The following is a 21,608-nucleotide window of genomic DNA, read 5'->3' as shown; positions in this document are numbered from 1 at the left end:
TTAATAGCACCATGAATATTATAATGAATTCAAATGATCTTTTTTTATTGGCAAAATACATTTTGATCATACTGAAACTCTTCACTTATTCACAGAGTTGAACACACATACAGGAAGAGATATACAAGCAAGTCGTAATTCCGGCAAATCTTTTTCTATTTTTATGCTTATTTTCTACTTTTTCATCAGTATTCATTAGGGGGGCAGCAAAGGGAGAATTTCATTGTACAGGGGGGAACAGGTTTCCTTACTGTGCATATGACAATAAAACATGAAAAAATGTCAAAGTTCTACAAATTTCCTTTTATCGAAAATGTAATTTGTGTTCTATTTGCTTTTTAGTTTTGCACCAGATCTATATAATATCAGAGCGCGTGCTGTTGTGCTGCATATAAGCATGGCTGTGATGTGGTCGTATGCACAAGGGCGCAGCGCAAGAATCAAATATATCACAGTATAACTTCTCATTATCGATAAATTATTAATTTGTTTGTTTATTTATCATATCCTTCTGCGACTGGTGGAACTAGCGTTGAGCGGGTGACCCATAGTTAGCAACTGACAAAGAAATTAGTTTCCATTTTTACAGCTAAAAGATGAGAAGAATAAACCCTGAAGGTGGTGGACTGTCTTGCAAATCTTATAAAGATGGAGAAAACCAGAGAACCTGGAGGAAACCCAATGAGCATGGGGAGAACAAACCGACTCCATGCACACAGACCTGACGCAGGAATAGAACCCAGAACCTGGTGGTGCAAAGTGCTAAACACTAAGCCACCGTGCCACCAACAGTAGCTTAGCTACTAGTTTAAAATCCTTTTACCTAAATAATCACACACACCTCCAACTGTAATGAGGTTTTAAATATCTTAAGACTTAGACTTCCAAATGTATTTGGTTAATATCACTTACAATTCAATTTATATGATCTCTTTCCTGTTATTTTATGAAACTACTACATGGCCAAAGGTTCGCCCTCACCTGAACATAATGCTCATACATGCTTTCATAAATACCTTATTCTGGTTTTAGTCTCTCTTTGCTGTTTTAATAACCTTCAATCTTGTGGGAAGGCTTTTGATTTTGGAGCTGTGGGGAATCGTGTCCATTTAGCCTCAAAAGCATCAGTGAGGTCAGCTGTGAATGTCAGGGCGAGGAAGTCTGAGACGCAGTCGGCAATCCAGTTCATTTCAAAGATTATCAGTGCAGTTTAGGTCAGGGCTCTGTGCAGGACTCTCAAGTTCTCTCCACGCCAATCTGAACAAACCATGTCCTTATGAGGCTTGATAGTCATGATGGAACTATGTGAAGTCGCTTAGCTCGGGTAAAGGGAAATCTTCATGCTGCAGCATCCAAAGACATTCTATACAACTGGATGCTTCCAACCATTTGGGAAAAATGTGATTATACATTTAGCAATAAAGTGCATGTAATGATTGCAGATTGCACAAAGCAAAACTAGCAGCTAAAAAGGTGCCTTAATTAATTATTACACCATAATGATTCATAATGATGAATTAAAGTAAACTGTGTAAATTTCACAGTTTCTCTTACAAAGACAAGTTTTTTTTAATGCAGTTCAAAGGACATTGGCAAGAATTCACTTTAGTTCTTATCCTCAATGCTGTATTTTTTAAAAGCATATCATTGGCAAGTTACTAAAAATAGTGGAATTCATTAAAGGCTCCTGTATTCAATGTTACTGTGTCTCCTGCTTTTCAAGCTAAAGGCTTTATATAGAACCATAGTTTAATAAAACTGAATCGGTCTGAGGAACATAAAAAGGTTTGTAATGAAAAATATAATAGTTTAATTTTATTTTGATTAATTTCAGTATCAGTTAAAGGCAAATCCTTTGGTTTACAGACTTTTTTTTTATGATACCAAATTCATGTAGTACTGTAATATCACACCCAGTGCCAGTTTTAATCAAAATCTTTTCGAAGTTCGCATGCAGTCCAGAGATTCTGTTAAAGGGTGGCAAAAATGTTTGGAAAAAGTAGAACCTACGCAAAATGATTACCAGCACATATCTTTGATGAAAAAGAGACAGACCCTTTAAATACTGAAGACTTTTCAGTAAAAGGATATTTTTATAAAAGAACAATGCTAAAATGCAGCCGAGCTACTCTTCTTTCTCAATAGCATGCTTCCTTAACGAACTCTTCAGGTTCCTGACACAGTCAAGTGGCCCGTTCCCCATCAGAGCTGACGGAGGTCTGTACGAGCCTCCGAGGCGATCCCACAGCGTGAAATACTGACCGTAGTTATAGTCAAAAAACAGATGGTGATCAGTATGGTGTGCAGCTCCGTTGATGAATTTCTCCAGCATCCGAGGAACCCGGTAGTCTCCATCGTGAATGGAGATGGTCCATACGTTGACAAACACATAGAGGCCCAGGTAGAGGACTTTGTGCAGGGGGAAGAGGAAAGGGTAGATGTGGTAGGGCATTCCCTGAAGAAAGCCGTCTACTGGGTGGAAAGCGTGGCTGGCAAACGGAGTCGTGATCTTCCAGATGTGGTGTGGTTTGTGGAAACGCTGAACCCAATTTAGAAGAATTGGGACAAAAAAAAAAAGGTTTATGATGGCATGATTTTGAATTTCAGCCACATTTAATTTCTTTGCTTTGCTTTTTTTTTTGGCTAGACAGTGTACATACTGTAGATCAGAAATTACCTTATAGATCAGTTTGTGATGAAGAAATCTGTGAATCCAGTAGATGCACATATCGGTGAAAAAGAGGAAGGAAAACATGCTGAAGATCAATCCTGGCCAACCTGAAAAACCAGAAAGTTAAAAAAAAATTAAAAAGAGCTAGAAATATTGAAGCTAATAAACAGTACAAAAATAAAAATACATTTCTTCAATTGACTTTTCTGTTGCGCTGTTATTGGGGGAAATAATCAATGCAGTTGCTGGTGCAATGCAGCCCAGAGTTACTTTATGATTATTTTAAATTAACATCCTAAAGTGTTTTTATTCGTTATACCAAAGCAATCTGTCGATATTTTTATTTTTTTTTATATTCATTAAAGAATGACATGTCAGGCTTTTTATCTACTTATTGATATAGTGCAGTTGGTGATTTAAATTAGGGCAGCTTATCAATTACAATGTAATAGCTACAAACACTAGCCATAAGTTAATAAGACAAAAAAAAAAGCCATTTTTATATAATGTATATGTATATAATGTATAATAATTTAATTTAATATAGCAAAGAAAACTAAACGTGAATGGTTATGTATACTAAGATCAGCTCCACCCACGTTAAAGACACAGCATTACACATACACTGAAAATTCGCTTAGGATTTGTAATCATCTCTAGCCTGCTTGTGGTTTTAACTGATAAAGTGGGAGAAGTGACACTAAAGCTGGAGTTTTAAAATAAATGTGTGACATTTCAAGAAGACAGGTATAGTCAGGTACAGTGTAAAGTTTAGAAAAATTAAACATACACACAAGCCAAAGTTTGAAAGGCTGTGATCTGTAAAGAGGTTTGGACTGAACTTGTTGCACAAATGTATAAAAAAAAAAAAAAAAAAAATACATCCACTTTCTAGACATTTAGAAAGTGTTGGTTATGTCTTAAACTATTTGGCTTAAATGTTTAGAATACAAAAATACAGAGATATCCGGGTTATCACGCACTGGCTATCAGTCTTGGCAGGTGAATAAGGAACAAAGTGCAGAATCAGGATCAGTCAGACAGACAGACAGACAGACAGACAGACTGTGTCTGTCTGACGCACGCACGCACGCACGCACGCACGCACGCACGCACGCACGCACGCACACGACGGACATTCTCCTTCAGGATTTTTTGGTAGACAGTAGAATTCATGGTTCCATCTATCACAGCAAGCCTTCCAGGTCCTGAAGCAGCAAAACAACCCCAGACCATCACACTACCACCCCCATATTTCACTGTTGGTATGGTGTTCTTTTTCTGAAATGCTGTGTTACTTTTACGCCAGATGTAACGGGACACGCACCTTCCAAAAAGTTCAACTTTTGTCTCGTCGGTCCACAAGGTATTTTCCCAAAAGTCTTGGCAATCATTGAGATGTTTTTTAGCAAAATTGAGACGAGCCTTAATGTTCTTTTTGCTTAAGTGGTTTGCGCCTTGGAAATCTGCCATGCAGGCCGTTTTTGCCCAGTCTCTTTCTTATGGTGGAGTCGTGAACACTGACCTTAATTGAGGCAAGTGAGGCCTGCAGTTCTTTAGTTGTTGTCCTGGGGTCTTTTGTGGCCTCTCGGATGAGTTGTCTCTGCGCTCTTGGGGTAATTTTGGTCGGCTGGCCACTCCTGGGAAGGTTCACCACTGTTCCATGTTTTTGCCATTTGTGGATAATGGCTCTCACTGTGGTTCGCTGAAGTCCCAAAGCTTTAGAAATGGCTTTATAACCTTTACCAGCCTGATAGATCTCAATTACTTTTGTTCTCATTTTTTTCTGAATTTCTTTGGATCTTGGCATGATGTCTAGCTTTTGAGGTGCTTTAGGTCTACTTCTCTGTGTCAGGTAGCTTCTATTTAAGTGATTTCTTGATTGAAACAGGTGTGGCAGTAATCAGGCCTGGGGGTGACTACAGAAATTGAACTCAGGTATGATAAACTACAGTTAAGTTATTTTTTAACAAGGGGGGCAATCACTTTTTCACACAGGGCCATGTAGGTTTGGATTTTTTTTCTCCCTAAATAATAAAAACCATCATTTAAAAACTGCATTTTTTGTTCAATTATATTATCTTTGACTAATAGTTAAATGTGTTTGATGATCAGAAACATTTTGTGTGACAAACATGCAAAAGAATAAGAAATCAGGAAGGGGGCAAATAGTTTTTCACACCACTGTAACTATTAACTTAACCCTACCCTTAACCTTAATACGTAAAAGAAAACCTTTGTGAATTCAAGTTTCATAAATACAAACTGGAGTGTTCTCATCAGGAGCAGTCACATGCTCACACCTAGGGAGACCCGAGAGAGAGAGAGAGAGAGAAACAGAGAGACTTACCCAGTGGAGATTCACTAACATTGTCGTAGAGCTTGCTGTAGCCTCGAACTTCAGCAAAGAACAGTGCAACTGTGGGGATGCTGATCCACGGCAAAGATGTCAGAGCATACTTTATTTCACGTCTCACCTGGTTCTATTGGGTACAAAAAACAAGAGAAAAAACATTTTCACATTGTATTTGGAAATGAGTTACTAAAAGCTGCAGATATAAATGGACCGCAAATCTATGAACATTTATAGATGTGAACAAATCGCGGAAGTAGTTCAGATAAATTTTACAAAAATAAATCTTTTTGTCTGGTGCACTGCAATCTTATAAAACATTTTCAGTGTGTAAATGAATGTATAAAATGTCCGGTATATTGCATGTTTGTGTGTGGGGGTGCGGGAGAAATGAGTCGATCTCACTGCTTTCAATGTCCAGAAGCATGATGATGGAAAATGGCTGTCCTATAAAGCTGTCCTGATGGTGAATACTGTAATCCTAATTTCGAGAAATCCACAATGAGACAGGGTTCACAGTCCAAAACAGCTCAGAGACAAAATGGCGTTTGTTTAAGCTAGCGTGCAGTAAACTCCACAAAGCGTTCTCCTCCACCTTCCCTGGCTCCCTTTAAACGAGGTGTACTGTATTTGGAGTACTATGCGAGAGTATAATGCGGAACTAAAACAACAAACCTGGGTGTGTGTGTGTTTTTTTATGCTTTATTTTGTATATATTTATGTCTAAGGTATACACGATTCACTTTGCCGGACTTACAAACGAATCCAGTTTACGAACGCGCTCCTGGAACGGAACTTTGTGGACTTACTGCACTGATTGTACTCCAAGGCCACCTAACCACAGCTAGACAGATTTATCTGGGTGGTGGCTTATGCTCAGATGAAACCTAGCAGAATTTTTTTTCCATTTGTACTGGTGAAAGTGGTGATTTTGAGCTTCTCCAGGACCCTTTGATGTGAGGATTGGCAAGACATTTATATATGGATGATAGCACTTTTTTGACAGCTGTACTCAGTACACATGCTGAGATACTATGTTAGAGATTAATTCTTCCCAGTTGGTGGGGAAACGCTGTCAATCCTGACAACTCTACTGCCACTGCTCATCTTGACCTACGGACCGGTCAGATTCATTCTGATGCTATTTCTGCTTGGAATTTCTACACTTTCTGGGTCATATTCTGCTGCTGTGGATGGTCACACCTGGACACCTGGACGCTTTACATCCAAAAAACAGCCGGCTGTGGAAATTTTCACTTGGAGAGATTTTTTACCTCAGAGCTGTTTTAGTAAACATAAAGAACATGGTACTTGTCCTCGTGTGAACACACCTAGCATTGTCTGATTGTCTCTTCTCTTAATGTTGTCTCATGCAGTTTTCCCTCTCCACTGTTACTTCAGGCTTGTTCATTATGCATCTAAATAAAAAGCTGCGTCTGCATTTCTTTAAAGCAGTTTGGAGGCAATGTCTATTAATAATTAATAGTAGGCTCAAACTTTATGATGTCATTTAATCTACAGTATAAGAAAGGGAAAAAATAACCATGAAAAACTGACCTCTAAAAACTGAGGGTGTTTCATTAAACTGTGGTCAAAGATGAAGTAGTAGCTTAAAGCTCCCAGGCCAAGATACAGAATTGCGGCGCCAAGGTTGGTGACCACCAGCAGCCCGATGATCTGTCGGAGAGGCTCGTCTTCAGGCCAGGACGTCGGGTACACGTACGGGGTGAAGAAATGAGAGTCGGCAAAATTCAGTACCAGGTCCATGCTTGATTCTGTCACATGAACAATGGGACAAAAGAAAGTTATAAGAAGCAGAATAAAGTTTGTTACAGAAACCTACATTTAGTTTCAGAAAGAGAAAATAATATGAATATTAAAAACTATCCTAGACGGGTACATTTTCTGAAGAAAATTTGCTGAGGCAAAAGTCTGGCCTTTGGGACACTTTACAATGACAGTCTACTAAGGTGTTCTAAAGTTGTTGCTAAGGTGTGGCTTGACAGCTTTACATTGATCCTGAGAGACCGATTGGTTTCAAGTAAAAACAATCCACAGTTAGGTTTAAGTTCAAAGTTCCTATGGACGTTACCATAACAGGGAATGCAACTGTGAGCACTCCTGTTTCAATAGGAAGTACCTTCTTATTATACCACAACAGTATTCAGATTTCTTCAAGAAAGGTAAAAACTTTTATAATCGGTTTAAAGTAACAGGTAACACAGATGATGTGGAACGTCCTTGAAACATTGTATTGTACTGATACTGATGAATATGCACTACGATTTGCACTTCTGGTACAGTAGATACCACACTGCATTTAGTTTGGTTGCTGAGCCCCTGTACTAACTATCTATTTACTTATTTATCGATTTATCGATTTTTTTATTGCTGCTTTGGGACAATGACCATTGTTAAAAGCGCTATATAAATAAAATTGAATTGAATTGAATTTCCATTCAGTCTCTATTTTCTCCCTAGAGTTAAACAAGACTTTTCCCATGTCAGAAAACTTAGTTACAGCTAAACACCTGACTGTTATAAAGCCCTAACAATGTTAAATCAGATCTCTTACAGAAAACTTCAACATATCAACAAACAACAATAACAAGTCTTAATGTAGAACACACAAGTCTCAGTCTTAATTAGAACTACAGAAATGCATAAAATTCATCAGCACCTCCTGACCAGTTAGACTTTAAATACACTGCAGTACCATTTACATGAATAAAAGGTGAAATATTTGACTTTCATAGCCTGAATTGAATCTATTTACCTTGAGATCTCTATAAAGAGGAATCACTGCAGTCATACCTGTTCAGCTCGGCGCTGGAGCTCGTGCGCTCACGGGCTTTGTACACACGCCTGATTCGCTACAGCCCGCACAGGCAGCCAATAGCGCCTCACTTCTGTGTGACGTCACCACCGCGCTTAGCAATGATTGGCCAAAGACTAGATCTGCTCATGGTGTTATGGGTCCGAGGAAACATTTAAAGAAACATTAGTATTCAATATAATCATATATATATTTAAAAAAAAACTAATATTTAATATTTATTAATATTTAATTGTATAACAAATAATCTGTGGCTATACTGTATTTTATAATACTTGTTTTGTAATTTTCCCCTTTTTTATTTGAATTGCTCAATGTGCCCCATAGTAATGGTGATGATAATAATATGAAAGCGACAAACGCAAAAAAAAAAAAAAAAAAGCAGCGGAAATACGTCATCAAAACGCGACCTGACGACTCACTGTACTTTACCGCCCGTATTTGTATAAACCCCGCCCTCCCTGCTTTGGGATTGGCTAGTAACCCTACTTTCCCGGCAGGGCAAAGCGTGATTAGCCAATCCTAGAGCAGGATTCTTTGTTTTTCGGAATACGGATAGGCAAATAACGTTTGCTAGTTGGATTTGACCACACTAGACGGATAATTGTTTTTCCTGTGGATATTCTGTTTCGCTAGCTTTAAAAGGTGCAGGAAGGGTATAAAATGAGATATGGACATAAACAGTGCTGTTGATTGGGTTTATTTAAGGCTCTCTGTGTTGTAGTGTAACTTTATCGCGCTTTGCTCACAGCTCGGCTGATGGACAGTGAAGTTCAGAGGGATGGCAGAGTCCTGGATCTGACTGATGATGCCTGGAGGGAAGATCGGCTGCCCTACGAAGATGTGACGATTCCTTTGGTAAGTTCTTCACACCTCTCTACACACACTTTTGATCGATGTAGAGCTCACACATGACCACAGGCTGTTGTCCTTCTGAAGAGCAGGAGAGTCTAGACATGACGTCAGCTCCAAGATCAGGGAGAGTAGCAGAAAGGCAGTGTTAAAGGGTTTTTTTGTTGTTGTTTTTTAAGGAAGACTGGACTGGAATGTCAGCTTTAAAGGACAGGGAAGCTGACTATCTATAGGTGGCAGAGATGCAACTTACAGGATTCCAAGATAAGTGTGTGTGGAAGTGCCGGAAAAAACAAAGTGGTCGAGATGCGGAGCAAGACAAGACAAGACCAGCAAAGGCAGCATTTAACATTTTTTGTTTTTAAAGGAAGGCTGAGGAAGATGAGGCAGAGTGAGACCTACAGTTGACGATAATTGCAATCTACTGGAAACTGTCCATGAGCCCCCCTGGAGATGTATCCGTCAATTTTGTGGCAGTTCCTTATCGGGTCGGATTGCCAGCTTTTGACGCCCGATTGTATTTGGGGTCAAAGCCATTGCTTAAGGGTCCAGCAGTGGCAGCCTGGTGGCATTGGGACTCGAAGCGGGGACCTCCTTATCAGCAGTCCAACACCTTACCCATAGAGCTACCCCTTCCCCACTATATAAAGGGCCACTATTCATTTTTATAACCTGTGAAGGTTTGACTTAAACCAATTAAAAGTGTGTGATAAGTCAAGCAGTTAACTACATAGATAAGTAGGCAGATAGATAAGTAGGTAGGTACTGTAGAGTACTCTATGTAGCGGGATGGGGCTGGGAGGTTGACTAAACAGGAACTTGTTGTTGGTGTTCTAATCAGACGCCCACATGTTGCATGAGTTGAGTAATACATATAAGAACTCTGCTAATCATGGATTGTGGTTTTCTGTTTTGATCTTTCTCTAGAGTGAACTTCCAGAAGCCGAGCAGGATAATGGAGGATCCACCGAGTCTGTTAAAGAGCAAGAGATGAAGTGGTCTGACTTGGCTCTGCAAAGTTTACATGAAAATACTCCCAGTACTGGGACATAAATGATTAGGTGTAATTTTATATTATTAGGTTGGATGGACGTTGCTGAGTTGGTTTGTGTGTCTCACTGTTCGTTTATTTTGTGTTTCAAATTAAACTTGGGTATGTAAATATCAACATGTCTGAATGAATTTAAGGAAACATGTACACTACAGTTTGCTTCTCAACACAATTACACAAAGTACACAATGAACTTGTTAATAATATTTATATGGAAATGTTTCTCAAATCAGTCAACATGTTTGGAGACTACAGTAAGAAACCTGTTTGAGCAGAAAATGATTCCTGCCATCAGGAAAAAAAAAACCCTCCATATATGTGATAACCTGGTAGTCAGCTGACTTCATTTTATTGAACGTTGCTGAGCCTAGACCTAACCAACAGAAGCAGCCAGAGATTATAACAGTGCCTCCAGAGACTTGTGCAGTGGCCACGATGCATGATTGGTGCATCACTTCATGAGCTACCCATCTTAACCTCATGCGCCCATCACACTAGAATAGGGTCACAGACCACGTAACCTTTTTATATTTCTGAAAAGTCCAATATTTATGTGACCTAGCAAACTGGAGCCTTTTTTTTCTGATTAGTCTCATTAACAATTGGTTTTCTCACGACCGCACATTTGTTAAGCCACAATCCTGTGAGGTCACTTTTAAACAAAGCTATGTTTTTTTTTTTTAAATACTATGCAATTTTAAGTATTTTTTATCTCTATTCATGATGTTCCACATTTCTTCCATAAAGTTGATGGCTCAGCGCTATCCTTCCCATTATTTGTTAAAGGGTCCTTAATCAAGTTCCAGTAATTTGAAATCTCCTTAGTGGTTTCTTTGCTTGATAAAGCCCAATAACTTGACCCTCCTGAAATGGTGACTTTTTATGACCAGACAGTGTATTTTCAATGGCTGCACGGTGGTGTAGTGATTAGCACTGTCGCCTTGCACCTCTAGGGTCCGGGTTTGATTCCCTTCTCTGTGTGCATGGAGTTTGCATATTCTTTTCGTACTTGGTAGGTTTCCTCCCACAATCCAAAAACCTGCAGATTAGAATTGCCGTTCCCAAATTGCCCGCAGTGTGTAAGTTTTTGTGTGTGTGCCCTGCAATGGATTGGCACCCTGTCCAGGGTGTAACGCCCCCCCTGTGCCCTTAGTCTCCTGGGATAGGCTCCAGGCCCTACGCAAGCCTAAATACAGGATAAAGCGGTATAGACGATGAGTGAACGTAAATATTTGCATATTGGATGAAGCTTCAAGCTCCACCGGTTACTTAAAAAAATTAAGCAAAAAGCCTTTGTGATGTTATTCACCCTTCGATAAGTTTTTGCACAGCTGTTTAATTGATATTCGGAAGCAATAACGGGAGATAACTTTGTTTTTGTGAATCCTTAACAACTTTAAGTGCATGAATAATGAATAAAAAATATGAGGTGGCATTTATAAGTTAATTGGAAAGTTCTAATCAAATTGCTATGTATATGAGGAATAAAACTCTTCAGGGTGTGGTGGTAAAGTGAAATCAAGTTTTCACAAGGTGGCAATATTCACATGCGGCTGCATCACTCAACTTGATTAAGAATTATTTTATAAAAATGTATTTTAATGAGAAGAAATACAGAAGAGCAACTGAATGATATCCTGTGACTTGGTGGGTTTCCTCTCGGTACTCCGGTTTAGTCCCACAGTCAAAGACCTGCAGATTAGGTTAATTGGCGTTCGCAAATTCGCACATAGTAATTATGGTATGTATGTGTGTGTTTGCCCTGTGATGGATTGGTACCCTGCCTTCGTGCCCCAAGTCTCCTGGGACAGGCTCCAGGCAACATTCTGATAAAAAAAAGTGTAGTTGTACAGTATGAAGTGGCTTGAGAACTTTTTCCGTTTGAATTGAGCAGAATGTACGACTTCCTTGAAGAAAAAAAATAATAGTCGGGATGATTTAGTGCTTCAAACATTTTCTGGACAGTTAAACTCAATAAATGCTTGTGTAAAGTCAGATTGTTAACTGTACTGGGAAGCGTAAATGAAAAGCGACTGGTGCTGTGTAAACGTGATGAAAATGGAAAGAATAGAATAAAATGCCTCTGTAACTCTGGAACGACTGAGTGTTGTGTGATTTATCTATAGTTGTTACAATAACACTGTAATACCTAAATCAATGATCTGATGGATGTGAACTGCAAAGCATCTACAGTATGAGCTAACTTCATCTATCAAAACAGATAACAGACTAAAAAAAAACCTAAAGAGATTTATGGATAATGTGGGATAATATACTATCTACAGTATGTATATATACACTAACACAGTGCCTGGAGGTGGTACGACTTAGAAAAATGTTTAAATGGCAGATTTGTTTTTTGTGACAAACAGTGATCATCACTTACCCACTCTCATCTACATGACAGAGAGAGTGAAGCTGAATCAGGCCCTGATGCTGTAGCTCCGGGGAACGGCTCCAGCTGTGCTCAGTATTGCAGCAAGCTGAACATACATTTCAAATAAGTCGCATAAAGAATGCTATACATAAGCTTTTATTTAGCAATTTTCTAGTCACCCAATCATCTTTTTCACAGTCTAAACAAAAACAAACAAACAAAAAAGGCAGGTTTATTTCAATCATAAAAGTGCCCATCATGGAAAACAAAAACAAAGAAAACAAAAAACAAAAACTTAAGACTATTGGCAAGACCTGACGAAGTTGTGATACAAGCGGCAGGGCAATACCACTTATAATAACGAACAGGTCGCTTGTTGTGTTCGTCCTAATCCCATTAATGCGAATCACAGATTAAAACACAACGTAATGCAAAAATGAATTTGCACCTTTACAACATTTAAACAAAATAGAAACATGCATCTGGTGACCGACACAGCTCCAGTTTTCCCTTCCGTTATATGTAAAAGATTTATATTTGTCTTTGAGGAATGAGACTTTTCTATCTCACACAGACCATGTGCTCTGAAATACATGTAAAGCACAACTGATACAAGTAAAACACATGAACAGACCATCAGTAAAGGGGCCCGATGGAAACGTTTTGCCTTAAAAGATGTCTTGATGAAAAGTATTGATTGGAGAAAGTATTTCATTAAGGTGCTGGTTTGAAAATGTGTCTTACATTTCAGTCATCCTTTTCAGCTTGTATCCATACTCCCTACAACCAAGTTATTTGAAGACGTTGCTTTTACAAAGGTGCCAACATTACTAAAAAAAAAAAAAATAGCCATAGGTCAACCGTCCTCTCACCAATCACAAAACAGGCACATACATGTGCAGCAATGAAACTGTTTAACAACAAAGCTAAAGACCAGTGTGACCTTTTCTTAATAATAAACAGCTCCTTCTCCTTTCTTTCACATCGCAGATTCGTTCTCCTTTAATGACCTGGCTTTTATTTGCATGTGAAATACTTGCTGCTTTTTATAAAACAGTAAAGCAGGACTGTGTAATTTTTAGATGTCTCCTGTGCTGCTGTACCATGAGGTCAACAACAACAAAAAAAACGGCAAAACTGTAAATGTTGGCATCTCTGCACTCCTCACCTGAGAGTTGTGATCAACTGCTGGCACACAACAATTTACACCTCTAGCTAGTCAGTGTTGTGTGATCATCAGAGGTTTTAAAACTGGGGAATTTTTAGCTACTCAATAGAACTGACGAAGCTTTTAGTGGTGTAATGTCTATAATATCATACTACATACTCTCTTGCATGCACTTACCACTACACACTCATTAATAACCTGGATAACCGAAACCCTTCACAGATACAGTCAGGAACATGTTTTCTCTTGTCTTTTTTTTTTCTGGAGTTGGGGAAAGACAAGGCTCACCAGTTAACCCACTGGGACTCCTAAAGGGATAGTTCGGGTTCTTTCAAGCCTGTCTGGATTCAAAATTGAGGTGCGCATAAGTGCATGACCATAGGTCTTGTTCGATGAAAGTTTTCCTGCGGTGCATACCGACCGCGAAGAGGAACGTGAGTACAATGCTAGAGATCGAGGTTCAATTCCAGAACCATTTGCATTCCAAAGTTCAGCTGAGACTGGTATTAAGCTTCTGCTCTGCCACTGAGCTAAATCAGGTTACAAAGTTATGGTGTAATCAGTACAAATTTAACTAGTCTCAGCTTAACTTTGGAATGCATTTTTGCGCAGAACAAGCTGTTGTGGAATTTGACTTTACTTACACTGTACTCAAACGTGTTAATGTACTTATACGCACCTCAAGTTTGAAACGAGTTTGACAGACTTGAAAAAAACAAAACTATAAACCAAGCAAGCTGCAGGAATGCATCCTGAACTACAAAACCTCATTCATTATTTGGTCCTTCACACAGTATCCTTACCATTTAAAATCTAATCTGTTGAATTTAATTCATAGCAAAAATACATATATATATTTATATATATAGTATTACAGTAATATTATATGGCACAGTTGGAGAACAAATCATGAAATTGCACATTTTCCGTCTCCAACCCAAAGGCAGAGAAGTACAGGGTAACGTACTGCCGAGTCGTGTACACAGAGTAGTGAGAGGATAAGATGTTAACACAGACGCTCTCCTCCACCTTTGCTGTAACATTTAAAGTACACAATGAATATCAAGGTACACAGAACTGTTCTGTAAGAGATAGATTACATGCATTTCTAAAATGCAAACCGTTATCCCAAAATCAGACCCAAGCCCAAGTGATTCTAATATAACAAAACAGAACATAAAAAAAACAAACCTCCTTATAACCAGTAGTATTTTTTTTTCAGATATACATTACTTTTCTGGTTCAGGTAATTGTACCACTTGTCAATCACATATAATATCTACAGTATGACCTCCACGTTTCTTAATGTCACAATGTGTCTTTTTTTTTTACTCTACTGAAGAAATCATTTTACATTCAGTTCCATCATTAAAAAAAAAGTCTTTACACGTTTTACACATTAAAAAAATGTGAGGAGATTAAATGGATCCAGTCATTACAGTCCACTGTCCTGCAGAGGCTGCTGAACTTTTTGAAACTGTTGTCAACATTTTAAATTCCAACATGTTAGTCTGTTTTAAACATATATATTTTTTTACTCTGCATTAATCTCTGCTTCGGGCCTCTGCATGGCAAGCTCAGCTCGAATAAAAGCACCCTGTCCCAAGGCAGTGGAGTATGCGCGATTGGTGTGTGAAGCAGCAGAGTACCCAGGGGTGCCGTACATGCCTGAACCACCACGGTTTGGCAATGGGGTGTGTGAACGAGGTGCTGGATGGTAATCATCCAGATTATCGTAGTGGGATTGTGGAGTAACAGTACTTTGTCTCTGTCCATGTGTTTGGTGAGGAAGGGAGTCCTGTGCATGAGGGTTAGGTTGGTTGTAGTGATGCCGTTCTCGAACACTATGAGATCTCTCTGGCTTGGGGGGAGGAATGGGCTTGACAGGGGCCGTTTTCTGGTCATCTTCACTGCTGCTGGTTGTTTTTACTCTTCCTATGAGCCGCTCTGGTTCTGGGCGATCATACCGAGCTTGATAGCTTTTGCTGTCTGGCTGCTCCTGACAGTATTTACTGCTCATCTGGTTGTCTCCTGGCTCACATTTGGACTCAGAATGGTTACCTACTGACAGATGTGGCATGCTCCGTGGGGGAGGTTGTGACAGATGTGAATGAGTGGACTGATAGATTCTTGTTTGTTTCGGTGCAGCAACTCTGTCTCCCATTCCATTTCCCTGGCAGTGTTTCTCGGTTTCCATATACATGAGAGCGTCTGGGTCTGACATCAGGTGTCTGGAGACATGCTGAGGTCCAGGAGTTACACTGCATCTCCCATCTTTTGCTTCAGCAGTGACCAACACAGCTTTCCCAGGATCCGACTTACTGCGCAAGTGTAGCACTTCCAATCCCCCAAAATCCCCTGTCATGTAGGGCCCCACGTTGTCATACTGTGACATGATGGGGCCTTTCACCTTTTGTCTAGCCCGACTTTCCCTGCGAATAGAATGCATCCGTAGCCTTTCTGCTTCATCGGGATCCCAAGCATAGTAAACGGCTCCTTTTGGGCCATGGTGGGGGGGCATGTCCCTATTTACATATGTATGCTCCTTTACAGGAATGGCATGTCGTGACAAGTAGTGATAGCCACCTGATTTAGACCCTGACCTGCTAAGTTGTGGACCAACGTCGCGACTATTGAACGAGTGGAAATGGCGTAGACGAATGGTACCATAAGGATCCACATCATAGTAGGGAACATCAAGAGGGTGAGTGCCGGAGTAAGGGCTGTAACGGTACTGGACTCTTCCATTCTCAAAGTAGGGTTGCAGCTGCGTGACATGGTAGTCTGCTTGTGAGGACTGTTGGTAAGACTTGCAGTGGTAGACCGGGCGCTGAAAGTAATAGAGGTCATCATCTGGAGGAACCTCCGTTCTAATTACTGGTGCTGACCGGATGGCAGTGGGTGGTACATGCAGAGAGTGCACTCTGCGGATTGTTGGATATGCGGCATGTCCATCCACTGAACTGTAACCATGGCTACGGTGCAGTGATCCTTGGGAAATATATTCACCTCTCAGAGCTTCACGAGATTTCATGGACTGGTGGTAAGACCTTGGTCCGATTGTGTTGTAGCGACCATCGCCATGGGGTCTGTAAGGAATCTGGGGTTCTGACTTGGATACATAAGATAGATGAGGGGGCACACTGTCAGGCCGGTAATGACAACCTGTGGATGATGGCCCAGCAGGGTTAGGTCTTTGATGGTAATAGGCCTCTCCAGTTGGTTCTATTAGGGCTGTCTCTCCTTTAGAGTGGTAAACATAGGCTGACAGATGAACAGAGGGCTTGCGTTGTGATGGATGAGACTGTGGGATTGTGTCATCCAATGATGGGGGCATGGATCCCTCTCCCAACATAGCATGATACGGGGCTATACCAGCAGCTTCAGTTTTACACAGAGCAGCTGCAGCTAGTTTACTTTCGATTGAGCGAACAGGGGGTGGTGGTGGTGGTGTGGTCCCATGAGTTTGATGATGGCTGACACTTTCTATTTGAGGATTTACAGGCTTTATAGATTCCCAAGGCCTATCTCCTGACTGCTCTGGGGATGATGCTATTGTAGGTGCAACTTGTATATTTGGCTGATTCTTGGACTGCACTTGATGCTGACACTGAGAATAAAGCTGTGGTTGAGGTTGTGACTGCACCTGTATCTGACGCTGAGGCTGAAGAACCGCTATTGGCTGTTCCGGGGATTTTGTGGTTGGTACTGGCAATACACTTTCAGGACTCTGAACCTAAAAAATTAAAGCACAGTACATTATTTATTAATAAATTGTATATTTCCTTATGCTAAATATGTGATGTTAAGCAATGATGTTAACAATCTAACCTCAGAATTTGTTTGCGATGTGACCACAATTTCCTTTCTGCTGTTGGTGACTGTTGTGGTAACTTTGGTGGTGCAGTTTTCAGTGTTGGCTGGTGTCTTGCCAACAGAAGGCTGCTGCTTCTCTGGACTGTTGTGTGTGGAAGAAAGTTGAATAAGTTGGCTTGGAGAAGCACCTTTGCTGGGACCCACCGGAGTGACAGTGCCCTCTCTATTGCCAGACATATTGGTGGACTTGTTGCTGCCATTTATAATGAGATGCATGCTGGTGGATTGGGTTAGTGTTTCAGTTGGGGTACAGGCAGCAGATGAAGAGGAAGCAACAGGAAATTTGGGGGCATCTGCTGTTTCTTCTTGGGGAGTTTGCAGTTTAAGGGTGGGAGGGGGTGGCCAGGTAAGGGTTTCCAGAAACTCCTGTGACCTGGGAGGTGAAACAGGTGTGGAAGGTTGAGAGGATTCCCTCTGAGACAGAATAGTAGCCTGCTGAGCTGATTCAGCTAACGCTAAAGCCAGCATGCGGGCAGTGTTCTTTGGTTGGGTAGTAGGTGGAAGTAGAGAGACAGAGCTCACTGGAGCAGTGCTGTTTGGTGAGTCCAGAAGAACATCTTCTAGGGAGGAACAAAACAAAGTGTCTTAAACTTGAGATGTAAGCTAATTATCAAGAGTAGGACAAAAATAGAGTGAATTATTTAAGCAGTATCTAAAGTGTTAAAGGAAAAAACTTGAAAAAACCTGAAATCACAACGTAATAACGATATCAAGAGACTCTAACAAAAGGAATTCAAAGCAAGTATCACATTCTTACCTGGTTGCTCCTGAGCACTGATTTGTTGTAATGCATCTATCCCTAATGTCTCTTCATTCTCACATGAAGCAGATTTGGAGAGAAGCTCTAGATGAATAGCTTCACTTAATGGCAAATCAGTCGATTTAAAAGATAAAAGGCTAATCTTGGTTGGAGAATCCTGGATAGGTGGAGGAGAAGTTGCAGACGGCTGGTGCTCAGGGCTCTCTGATCCTCTACTAACCATGGATGTATCGATAGTTTGAGATATACGTAAGGGTGGCAACTGGACACATTTTTCACAGCTCTCAGAAGACTGGAACATGATTTTTTCAGAAGAGTTAGAAGCACTTCTAAAGGACGGACTGAGATCAGGAGAATGCTGAAGGCTAGTGTTCTTCGGTCTGACAGGTGAGACTGGTTCTGAGTCACTGGCACTGCCAGGACTTCTCTTAAGACTTACAGCTTCAATGTCAGAAGAAATAGCTGAGCTCTCTGCCAAGGGCAAACTGCATTGGAATGACATTGGGTCAAAGTCCAAGGTGGCCATGCCAATATCAGGGGGGCTCAAATCCACATCATCAGTGGAGCGTGGTGGGGATATGAGAGCTGGCACACAAATAGGACCATCGTCACCTTCACTGTCTCCATGGTCTATATTATCGTAAGAATTGCAGTGCTGTCGGCTATCCACTAGGTCAACATTAAAGGAAGTGGAGAGGGCGTCACTACTGGAGCGTGGCCTGCGAGGCCGGTACACTTTAGACTCTCCTAGGATTAAACAACAGACATAAGTTAGACTTTCCTGGGGTTATGACAGGAAAAACACTTTCCAACAGTACTACTGAATTACCTTCAACATTGTGCAGAGAACTAAGTGACTCCTCACTCTTCGCAGATCGAAGAGTGCCAGTATCCCCTCTACTTCCCCCTAATGCCATGGCTTTGAGTTCATTAGGTTCACTTGGGTTACGGTGCAGTTTGCGCTTAGACGCAGAGGAAGACTTTCCAAGGTTAAAAAATGACCGCCAACTGCCAACTGGTGACTTCTTTGATTTTGTAGGTTGCCTTTTTCTATATAAAATAAAGAAAGTCGTATTACACATTGATATTCGCAAAAAAAAAATAGTCACATTAAAACAAAGCCTACAGGAAAAATATGTTACTCTTTTTATTTTAATATAAATATACCTTTCTGTAGGGAACTCAATAACTGTGTGAAATTTGCCCTGTAAGGCAGCAGGTCCTTCACCCACTTCAATATACTTGCTATCTGCAGTAACAGGAGAGTTGATTTGTGCTTGTGTGCGTGCCTGAGCTTCCTCTAACGTAAGCAGCTTGGTGGAAGGTGAAGGTACTAGCAGCGATTTAGGACGAGACAAAGAGTTGTGACCTACAGAGTCAAAAAAATAATTAGGAAATAATAATTTAGTATATTGCTAATTCAGTTTTGCATATGGAACAGCATCTTTGTGTATACATACCAGCTCCTTCTCTGATCAGTGAACTCAGCTTAGGGCTGAAGAGAACGTCCACATGGTTCAGGATGAACTCAACCACAACTGACTGTATTCGTACCTCCATGAAAGCAGCTGTTCCACTAAAGCATGCAGACTCAATTTGCCTGGACCTGGTTGACAATTGAATGAGCAGTTAAGTAAAAAAATAAAAATAAATGTGATATAAACACTTAAAGCTTTAAAATCCTTATTGAAGCTTACCTCAGTAAGTTAGGGGCCCAAACAATGGCCAGATTCTTACTGTGCATGTTGGTCACGTAGCTAAATGCTGCCAGTCGTGACAAATGCCTCATCAGAAACTCCAATGTCCTAAAAACAGTTTATATACATTACACTTAATTCATCATCTAACTTATAAGAGTATCCCCTATAAACCCGATCCTATTTTAAGGAGTCAATTTTATGTATTGTGTATAACATCTTTAAAGCTACATATAACTCTTAGACGCACCCACAATTATTATTTATATTATTATAAGTTGAGGTAAATGCATAAGAAGAAATGTGTTAGTACAGCCTGCAGGGGGCACTGCACCCATTCTTCTTACCTGTAATGCGGCGGAGGCAGCTGCTGGATGACATCATGTATTTTGATTAGCCTCTCCTCATCTGTAGCTGCTGAAACTGCCTCCTAAACGGCCGAAAAAAATTAAGAGACAAATTATTGTCACTGTTGTCTAATGTCAGTGTTTTTAATAGAATCGTCATCCTCTCAGCCACTTCAGTCATGCCTAGCTCACACTAGGTACAACTTTCACATCACTCCGCTGGGCCAAGTGCACAAATCAAAAGCCTCAACCGCAGCTCTAATGGTCATCTTTATGTGAATGCTGCCATAGCAACCACTAAAATGTTTGTGGTGTACTTAACCCTGCCTATTTTATTTACAGAATGCTTTTTCCTAAAAATGTAAATGCATCTGCCCTACTCTGCATTTTGCATATGTAAATCAAAAGCATCACTACTCAGATAATAATAAAAGTTATAATTACATCTAATTAATCTAACCATAAAAAATGTTACTTCACACAGTGCTTAAATCATTAAACAAAAACAAAGAAATTTGCCAGCTGCTATGTAATACTGCTGATACAATTGATGTATCAATTGATACAATTGATTATACACATTAGAGCTGTTAATGAAATAAAAGCTAATCTGGTGGCATTGGGTTATGCACGTGAACATCATGTCTTTTGTGTGAATTATTTATGAGACCGATCTGCCTCCATACACTTTCTTGTTTCCAAACCACACTATCTATTAAGCTGCAAGCATTTATGTGTGAAAGTGCAAGCTGTTAACATCACTGCTGTCTCCATTTAGGATTTGCTTACCGAGAATTTCTCATAAAGTTGGTAGGTGAGCAGTGGGTTAGGCAGCTCTCGAAAATAGAGCTTGCACAGTGAGCCCACACAGTGGATATCCTGGATGTAAACATCTTTGGTCAGATCTGGGATCTGCTCTGAATCAAATTCATGGCTGAAAGGGGAAAGAAAAACATCACAAAAACAATTATACACCTATTAATAGAGGTTTATATGGAGAGTTATATTGAAATATTTGCAGGACTTAATAAAACGTAAACTAATACTTAACCAAGATGACAAAAGTAAATGTTCAATATCTTAAATTTTTATTAGTAGATGTGCCTTCGACTTCGTTAGGCTGAAATTTATTTGCACACTCATAAGCACGTATTAAAAATGTAGTGCACTATCTGTTGAATTTTAAAATAAACTAATGATTTTTTTCAAGGTCGATTTATTTTATTTACGGTCGTTTGCCATTTAAATTTCAAAATAGCATATATTCTCTTCCCGTGGGCTGACTGCGATGAAACAAAGCGTATATGTTACCTCAAGCTCGGCCAAATACACCTGTTCAGTAGCTTTTACGTGATGCGTAACACAGACAGACAAAAATTCCAAAAACCATCTTGATGTATTCTATTACTGGTCCTACATCCCCCCCCAAAGTTTTTTTTTTTCGCAAATATCCTTGATGTACTGACAAGCCAACTTTACAGTTTTATTATATGTGTAGACAGATTCACAATACTGCACTACTGTATTTCTAGATTTCAAACTGAGCAAGGGCGCGGTACTGAGCATGTTAACTTCTTTGTACTTTGTCCCCATGTCTAGTCTCTTCTACTAAAGTGTGTG

At 40.0% G+C, this 21,608-nt stretch overlaps 3 protein-coding genes across 10 annotated transcripts in view; 1 reads left to right on the top strand and 2 right to left on the bottom strand.

Annotated features, from left to right (window-relative positions):
* Window positions 1–656: 656 nt before the first annotated feature.
* Window positions 657–7,899, bottom strand: sc5d (sterol-C5-desaturase). Of its 2 annotated transcripts, none has more exons than XM_053478009.1 (5): window positions 7,839–7,899; window positions 6,582–6,799; window positions 5,022–5,154; window positions 2,678–2,778; window positions 657–2,539 (listed from the first exon to the last, which is right to left on the bottom strand). In XM_053478009.1, exons 2-5 carry the CDS (start codon window positions 6,789–6,791, stop codon window positions 2,126–2,128), a joined length of 858 nt encoding a protein of 285 aa, XP_053333984.1. In that variant the 5' UTR covers window positions 6,792–6,799; window positions 7,839–7,899; the 3' UTR covers window positions 657–2,125. The 2 variants fall into 2 exon arrangements, with proteins under 2 accessions (XP_053333984.1, XP_053333983.1); XM_053478008.1 differs by having other exon boundaries at window positions 7,801–7,849.
* Window positions 7,900–8,411: 512 nt separating this feature from the next.
* On the top strand, window positions 8,412–9,880 carry anapc13 (anaphase promoting complex subunit 13). 2 transcript variants are annotated; one of them, XM_053478918.1, is made up of 3 exons: window positions 8,412–8,505; window positions 8,612–8,718; window positions 9,640–9,880. In XM_053478918.1, exons 2-3 carry the CDS (start codon window positions 8,620–8,622, stop codon window positions 9,763–9,765), a joined length of 225 nt encoding a protein of 74 aa, XP_053334893.1. In that variant the 5' UTR covers window positions 8,412–8,505; window positions 8,612–8,619; the 3' UTR covers window positions 9,766–9,880. The 2 variants fall into 2 exon arrangements, with proteins under 2 accessions (XP_053334893.1, XP_053334894.1); XM_053478919.1 differs by having other exon boundaries at window positions 8,412–8,516.
* A 2,400-nt stretch (window positions 9,881–12,280) lies between these two features.
* The window catches only part of arhgap32b (Rho GTPase activating protein 32b), a 135,127-nt gene continuing 125,799 nt past the window's right edge, over window positions 12,281–21,608 (bottom strand). For 5 of the 6 annotated variants that reach the window (XM_053478450.1, XM_053478453.1, XM_053478454.1 and 2 more), the window contains 9 exons: window positions 20,778–20,922; window positions 19,989–20,071; window positions 19,642–19,749; window positions 19,405–19,550; window positions 19,112–19,313; window positions 18,774–18,994; window positions 17,942–18,691; window positions 17,140–17,744; window positions 12,281–17,044 (listed from right to left, as the gene is read on the bottom strand). In XM_053478450.1, the coding sequence (XP_053334425.1) occupies window positions 14,843–17,044; window positions 17,140–17,744; window positions 17,942–18,691; window positions 18,774–18,994; window positions 19,112–19,313; window positions 19,405–19,550; window positions 19,642–19,749; window positions 19,989–20,071; window positions 20,778–20,922 (4,462 nt within the window). In that variant the 3' untranslated portion in view covers window positions 12,281–14,842. The remainder of the gene's footprint in view (window positions 17,045–17,139; window positions 17,745–17,941; window positions 18,692–18,773; window positions 18,995–19,111; window positions 19,314–19,404; window positions 19,551–19,641; window positions 19,750–19,988; window positions 20,072–20,777; window positions 20,923–21,608) is intronic. The other variant, XM_053478452.1, reaches the window with a different exon arrangement.

The sequence above is a fragment of the Clarias gariepinus genome, chromosome 19 (assembly GCF_024256425.1).
Source record: "Clarias gariepinus isolate MV-2021 ecotype Netherlands chromosome 19, CGAR_prim_01v2, whole genome shotgun sequence".
NCBI lineage: Eukaryota > Metazoa > Chordata > Actinopteri > Siluriformes > Clariidae > Clarias > Clarias gariepinus.
The sequence above is the reverse complement of the archived record's forward strand: the minus strand, read 5'-3'. Positions and strand labels throughout refer to the sequence as shown.

Bases quoted from the DNA above. Each gene is read 5' to 3' on its own strand.
- sc5d (XM_053478009.1), bottom strand. From the start codon at position 6,791: ATGGACCTGGTACTGAATTTTGCCGACTCTCATTTCTTCACCCCGTAC. The intron at 5,155-6,581 runs GTCAGTTTTTCA...TGTACCCAATAG, and splicing joins AACACCCTCAGTTTTTAGAG to AACCAGGTGAGACGTGAAAT. The intron at 2,540-2,677 runs GTAATTTCTGAT...AATTGGGTTCAG, and splicing joins ATCACAAACTGATCTATAAG to CGTTTCCACAAACCACACCA.
- anapc13 (XM_053478918.1), top strand. From the start codon at position 8,620: ATGGACAGTGAAGTTCAGAGGGATGGCAGAGTCCTGGATCTGACTGAT. The intron at 8,719-9,639 runs GTAAGTTCTTCA...ATCTTTCTCTAG, and splicing joins AAGATGTGACGATTCCTTTG to AGTGAACTTCCAGAAGCCGA.